At 62.5% G+C, this 6845-nt stretch overlaps 1 protein-coding gene across 1 annotated transcript in view; it reads right to left on the bottom strand.

Annotated features, from left to right (window-relative positions):
• Positions 1-6845, bottom strand: part of DNMT3L (DNA methyltransferase 3 like) — a 23990-nt gene that overhangs the window by 13531 nt on the left and 3614 nt on the right. Inside the window, exons 7-10 of the mRNA XM_021679190.2 lie at positions 4616-4703; positions 3951-4039; positions 1067-1142; positions 341-480 (exon numbers count right to left, since the gene is read on the bottom strand). Coding sequence (XP_021534865.1) covers positions 341-480; positions 1067-1142; positions 3951-4039; positions 4616-4703 — 393 coding nt within the window. The remainder of the gene's footprint in view (positions 1-340; positions 481-1066; positions 1143-3950; positions 4040-4615; positions 4704-6845) is intronic.

Below are 6845 nucleotides of genomic sequence, written 5' to 3'. Positions count from 1 at the left end.
CTCTGTGTACTATATGTGGTGTACATGCATGTGCATGAGCTCGTACAGAGTGTGTGGTGTGTGCATGTGTGTGTGGTGTGTGCACACGTGCACTGTGTACGGAGATGTTTTTGTGCACAAACGTGGATCCCCACGTGCCCAGAAGTGCAGGAGCCACGTGCAGGGGACGCCCTCCAAGGCCACCGACAGGTCTGTACTTCGGGAGTGCAACGGGCCCTCGTGAGCCCCAAGAAGGGGAGGCTCCGGGGTGTGGCCATGAGCCGTGCTGTCCCCTGGAGGCACTGGCATGTCCCTGGGGAGGCCTCCGTGCCCGCCACCCAGACTGCAGCGCTGCACGTACCTCCAGGAAGCGAGTGGCTACGGTCTGGTCCTCTTGGCTCAGCACCAGATTGTCTACGAACATCCAGAAGAAGGGCTGCTGGCTGCCTGGCCTGGGCCTCGCGTACTGCAGGACGCGGTGGAACTGGAACAGGTACCACGCTGGGTGGTGGGGGGGAGGGTGTGTACGTGTGTGGGGGTGGTGCCCGTGAGGGGACAGGGCGGGAGCGGGGAGGCTGAGGGGCTGGGGGGCAGGGGTGACTGCGGGAGGGCCACTCTGGCGTGGCTGGCCTGCTGTGGGCCCCCACCTACTCCCCAGGGCAGGCCTGTCCCTGCCAGAGCAGCTGAGCCTCAAGGGCCCCGGGGTCCGTGTGGCCCCGAGCGCAGACCCCAGCCTCACCCAGGCGCCCTGTGTTAGGAAGGGACGACGCAGGGCGAGAGAAGCCCGTGGGCAAAGCGCACGTGCGTGTCCTCCTGTGCATATATCCATGCAGAGCACTTGCGACAGGGACACAGAGCACAGCGGGTGAGGGTCAGGCAGCTTCTGTGGTGACGGATCCCCCCCCCACTCTCAGATGCAGCGTGGCTTCCCGTGGGTCAAACCCACCAAACCGTACTCGCTGAGCGGACAGGCTACTCGTGCGGGTGAGGCCGAGGACAACTGTTTCTCAGAATGCCGCTGTCCCTCAGGATGCAGGAGGGTGTGGGGACGAGAGGGCCCGGATGCGGGCAGACCGCCGTCTCTTACCCGGAGGATGGTCGCAGGCGTGGCCAAGGGCGGGTGTGGAGCCGTACACGAGGTCGAACGGGCCCCATCCTTCCACCTGCGGGAGACAGCACACTGTCCTGCCGGAACAGCCCTGTCCACTGCAGGCTTTCAGGGGCCAAGTGTCCCCACAGCAGCGGGCACCTCATGTGTCCAGGTGGGAGGATTATGACGAGGCTGAGCCCCTGCAGAGCCCCCCGGTGGGGCAGTGAGGCCCACCAGTCAGTCCTGCCGCGGTGGTTCTCGGTCGCCACTGGCCTCGGGGACGCGCGGAGCCCGGCCTCCATCCTCTGAGGGGAGGCCAGCCCTCCGCAGGGCACTCGGGGTCTGAGGTGACCCCTCTGTGCCTTACAGAAGCACCCCTGGGGCGCCTGGGCGGCTCAGTCGTTAAGCGTCTGCCTTCGGCTCAGGTCATGATCCCACCAGGGTCCTGGGATCGAGCCCCGCGTCGGGCTCCCTGCTCAGCGGGGAGCCTGCTTCTCCCTCTCCCACTCCCCCTGCTTGTGTTCCCTCTCTAGCTGTCTCTCTCTGTGTCAAATAAACAAATAAAATCTTTAAAAAAAAAAAAACTCACATGATTAAAAAAACTCTCAAAATTGACCGTCTGGGGCGCCTGGGTGGCTCAGTCGTTAAGCGTCTGCCTTCGGCTCAGGTCATGATCCCAGGGTCCTGGGATCAAGTCCCACATCGGGCTCCCTGCTCGGCAGGAAGCCTACTTCTCCCTCTCCCACTCCCCCTGCTTGTGTTCCTGCTCTCGCTATGTCTCTCTCTGTTAAATAAATAAAAAAAATCTTTAAAAAAAAAAAAGAAGCGCCCCTGGGAAGGTTGGCACAGTGACGCGCCAGGATTCACGTGGAATCCGTGTGTGCCCTCGACGTGACAGTCGGCGGCCCGGAGCTAACCGCCGGGCCGCCACCTTCCCTGCCAGCCGGTCACTGCAGGCCCACGGAAAATGATAAAATCCACCCCCACTCACGCCTGAGCAGACAACAAAAGGATGCTCTTCAAGAACAGGATGCTCTCCAAGGCCACTGTCTGGGCGGCCTGAGGGACTCCCGCTAACGACAATCCCAGCCCCTTTCTACTAAAATAAATTAACGAGAGACCCAGATACCGGACCCCTGGTTTCCTAATAGCCCCTGCTCCCTGGACTGTCCCCCGAACTGCTCAGCAAGAGCCTGCATCCTACGGTAAGCCCCCAAACCTTGCGCCGCCTCCACCCTGTCCCCGTGTCCCTAAGGGCTAATGTCGCTGAGTGTGACCCTGGGGGCGTCTGGCCCCGGGGCTCTGGCCCAGCTTACGGCAGGGGTGTCTGGACAGAGGAGAGCGGGTCAGGGACGCAAGGCGCCGAGTGCGGGCTGACGGTTCCAGACAAGCAACCCGACAGTTAGCTGCTGACCCCCCCAAACCTGTCACGGTGAAGCCGCGCACAGAGAAAGACAGAGTCTAAGCGAGAACTCCCAGTTCCCCCCCAAATCCCTCCCCTCCAGCCTGGAACAGAAACCCGCCGGAGTTCACTTTAAATCTCCTGGAAACCCACAGCCAGGAGCAGGTGGGGACGGCCGCTCCCCATCTCTAGGAGGGGCTGTGAGCAGTCCGGTCCATGTCACAGGCCTCGTGAAAGGAAGTGAGGTCGGAGGGGTGGCGCGGGGCGCTGAGTGATGCCACGCACCCCGGAGCCGGGGTTGCTGTAACAGGTGTCCCCATGGCTACTGAGAGAACACAGATTTCGAGTATTACTATCAAAAATGATGGCACACATTGCTGGTGATCGTAGGCGTCACGTGGCTATCGATGATAGAGGCCACAGGCTAGCCGTAGAAAACAGGTGTCCCGCCTTGCTACTGACCGCAGGCTTCGCTAGGGAAGGCAGGTGTCTGGGAGCCACAGCCAGTGGGCAGGGAGATGTCCCTGTCCTGTTGCACACCCTGTCTGAGGACTCGGCCCTGGGGTTGGGATGAGCATCATGCGGGGGCACGCTCCGGAAATGCCCCACAGTGGGTTGTCCACAGGGGGTGGGGTGAGGGCAGATGTGGGGTCTCGGATGAGGCCCATGGTAATGAAGGTTAAGGGCATGGGGTTCGGGTGTGCCCCGCCCCGTGAAGAGACCTGCGCTGGCTTCAGGGCAGGGGAGCCCGGGGCAGGACGAGGCTGCTGGGCTCCCCCAGGCACGGCCAGAGAGGAGGACTAGCTCCTCGGACCATGGGCTCCCGGGCCGGCCGGGGCGCAGAACGCTGAGGCAGGGCAGAGCACGACCCCCACCGGGCCCCTCCTTGTGACCAGCCGGCCCCAAACCCTCTGCCCACGGGTGGTGGTTCGCAGGACCATGGGCTCCAATCCTCTCTCCTGTTGCCAGAGCCCGACGGACCAGGTCCTCCTGCCCCGGCGCCTCCAGAGGAGGCTTCCCAGCCCCTTCCCGCCAGCTGGGAAGGGCTCCGGGCTCAGCGGTGTCCTGTTGAGTCATCGGGAGGCACTTCCTCCAAGGCCACTGTCTGGGCCAGCAGGAAACAGCCTTCGAGGGAGCCGGAACATTCTGCCGCCGTGTTTGGAGGATGCCCCCAAACAGTGACTGGCTGTTCAGTTCAAGACTTTCTGTGAGATGGCGGGCGGGATTAAGCCCACAGTCTGGGCAGCACCGTCCCCAGTGCTGGGACTGGCCCCTGGCATTTCAACCCCTCGGCTGGAGGTCGGGCCCACGGCTCTGCTCTGGGCTGTGGGCAGCGTGGGGGCCACGAAAACCACCCTCTCCTCTCTCCCACTGCCCGTGGGGTGCCTGCCATCCCTGCAAGCCACACGCCCCGGCCCCCACGGGATGTCCCGCACACCTGCGCTCACCCTGGCCCCAGAGGCACACGGTACGACTTACGTCCCTCCTCACAACATCCGTGACATCGTCCAAGTGCTTCAGTGTTCCCGGGGTGGAACCACTCTCCAAGAAGCCCAGACTCTCGAGCTCTGCAAGGGGAGACATGAGGAGGGCACAGAAGGGCCAGCGTTTGACCCCCGCAGAATGAAATGGCCAAAGACTGACCCGAAAACATGAGCAAACACTCTGTTTAACCAGGCGACTGGGGCTGAGGATGAAGCCGTTCATGACATTCCACACCAAGCAAGCCAACTCGACTGTGTATTGATTTAAGTCAAGGAATTTGTTGCAGAACCAGGCCTTCCGGGGCTGTGGTGTCATGCTCCGGGTTAGGAAATCCGCCAGGCTGCGGTGTGCAGGCTGAGGTCACCCAGCCAGGCTGTGGGACACGTGGGCGTGGCTGCGGGAGCCCCGGGCACCGCCTCACAGAGCCCTCGGCCTGCTGGTGGGAAGACGAGTGCAGGAAGGACCTTACACATTAGACCAAGGGATGCATCGTCCGGGCGGGGTGGCCTGGGGCCGTGCCTCCTGGCTCCTTCGCCGGCACCAGGTTCGCAGCTGGGGTGCCCGTGAGGCCGCCGGGACCGTGGTGCGCAAGGCTCGCAGGGAACATTCTCCGGCTCCCGTCCCCAGTGCAGGACCCCCAGTCCTCTCACTACGCTCACCTCTCCTGATGTCCCCAAAGAGGGACAGCACCCGGACTGGCTCTCTCTTCCACACGGGCACTGTTTTATACGTCTCCAGGGGACTCTCCTATTAAAAACACAGTTCTCATGGTGACTCGGTTGCGGAGCCTGCGAGGCACAAGGAAAATTCTTTCTGGTCCCGCAGAGGCATCTCCCCATCGAGGGAGACAGGCCCTGCTCTGCCCACGCGGCCCCCCAGGCTGAGGTCTGCAGCCCTCACCCCCACCCGGTCATCTCGAGCAGGGGAAAGGCAGGAGCGAGGGGCTTTTCCTGATCGTGGAGGAAGACAATTCTATCTGAGAGGAAGCACTTCCTCTGGATTTCTTGGGGGATCCTGAATAGGTACAGCAGTGGGATTCCCCGACTCCTCTCCTTTCCCGTGTGGGCTCTCGGTGTGGTCCCTGAGCCACCTGGCAGCCCTCAGAGCTCCCAGCTGAGGACAAAGGACCGGAGAGCCGGGGGAGGACACACACCCACCCCTTCCAGGACCCCCACTCGTGAATCCAAGAGGATGCACTTGGGGGTGCCTGGCTTCCCACAAACAGGGCATCAAGCCACCACCTGGCTGGGAGCAGGCCTGAGCAGGAGCCCCAGAGCCACAGGGGGAAGGGTCTGTCTGTGGCTGGAGCCAGTGGGTGGGGGGCTGGCAAGTTCAGAGGTGGGCGTGAGGAGGGCAGGGGGTCCAGCACGGGTGTGGCTCTGATGGACCCTGGGGGCGTCCTGGTCCCCTGCTGCAGCTGGGGAGGGTTGGGGTGGGGTGGGGAGCTCCTTCTTCCCTGCCCCCCCGACTCAGCACTGGGCCGGCATTAACACTGCTGAATATCGACTTCATTTCCTTCCCAAGGGAAATTTCCTGCAGCTGGCCAGCATGGCGTCTGTCTACACTGGGATGGATCCCACTGATGGAGTGGGAAGAAGGTTGTACTAGGATCGCATGCACCTCCTTTTCCAAAAAGCACCATAAAGGCACGTCGGCCATGGGGCATAAGCTGTCCAGGCTCCCGGCCCGTGCCAGGCACCTGGCCGGGCCCACCCCTATGCCCAGGTGGCCAGCAAGGTGGTGCAGGGTGTTCCCAGAACTGTCGTGGCCGAGAACCCGGGTAAGGGTGCCCGGGGCCAGCACCGGACCCCAGGAGAGAGGGGAACCCATGGAGGTGGGGAGACACCCTAGGGTCAGCACACACCCTCTCCCAGCCCACTGGCGCCCCCAGCCCCGTCAGGGAGACACCAGTGAGATGCACGGCTCGGGCACATCCGGGTGGGCGGTGGGCAGCCCTCTCACCCCCCCTGCTTCCCACCACACAGCAGCCGCCCCAGAAAGCCAGCTCCACGGGGACTCTTCCCACCTCCACAGGGTGAATCTTGCTGGGTGAGGAGAAGACTCTGCTCAACCTCCAGAAGGAGCTGGAGGCTGAGAGGGGAGGGGGTGCCTGGTTTTGCCAGATCTGGGTGTGGGTCCCTTGCTGTCCCTGCTTGCTCACCCAGGGTGACCACTCTTCTGTCTTAGCTTCCTGGGGCTGCCATAACACCGAATATAAACTGTGACTTAAAACCACTCATTTATTTTTACTCTGGAGGCCAAAAGTCCCAAGTCCAGATGTGGCGGGTCTGGCTCCCTCTGGGGACTCTAAGGGAGGGTCCTCCTGCCTCTCCCAAGCGTCCCTGTGCTGGCCAGCACTCCTTGGGCTCCTTGGCTCGCAGACAGTCCCTCCAGCCTCTCTCCCTTGGTCACGTGGTTGGCTTCCCTCTGGGTGTCTCCATCCCTCTCTCCTCTCTCCTATGACACCTGTCATTGCCTTGCAGGTGCTCCCCAACCAAGCTGATCCCACCTGGAGATCCGTAGCTGAATCACATCTACAAAGACCCTAGTTCCACCATTGGCCACATTCACAGGTACCAGGGGTTAGGACTTGGAGGCCATAGTTCAACCCACTTTGATGAACCCATAGCTCCTGCTTAGTTCACGGCTCCTGGCCTCCACCCTCGAGGGGTCCCGCGTCCATGCCCCTTGTCCGTGCCCCATTTGTGCCCCAAATCTGTGCCCCATCTGCCTCCCAAGTCTGTGCCCTGTCTGTGCCCCAAGTCTGTGCGCCATCTGCATCCTGTCTGTGCCCCGGGTCTGCACCCCACTGTGCCCCGAGTCTGGATCTTGTCTGTGCCCTGTCTGTGCCCCAAGTCTGTGCCCCATCTGCACCCCGTCTGTGCCCCG

The sequence above is a fragment of the Neomonachus schauinslandi genome, chromosome 1 (genome assembly GCF_002201575.2).
Source record: "Neomonachus schauinslandi chromosome 1, ASM220157v2, whole genome shotgun sequence".
NCBI lineage: Eukaryota > Metazoa > Chordata > Mammalia > Carnivora > Phocidae > Neomonachus > Neomonachus schauinslandi.
Note: the sequence above shows the minus strand (reverse complement) of the source record. Positions and strands in the feature narration are given on the sequence as shown.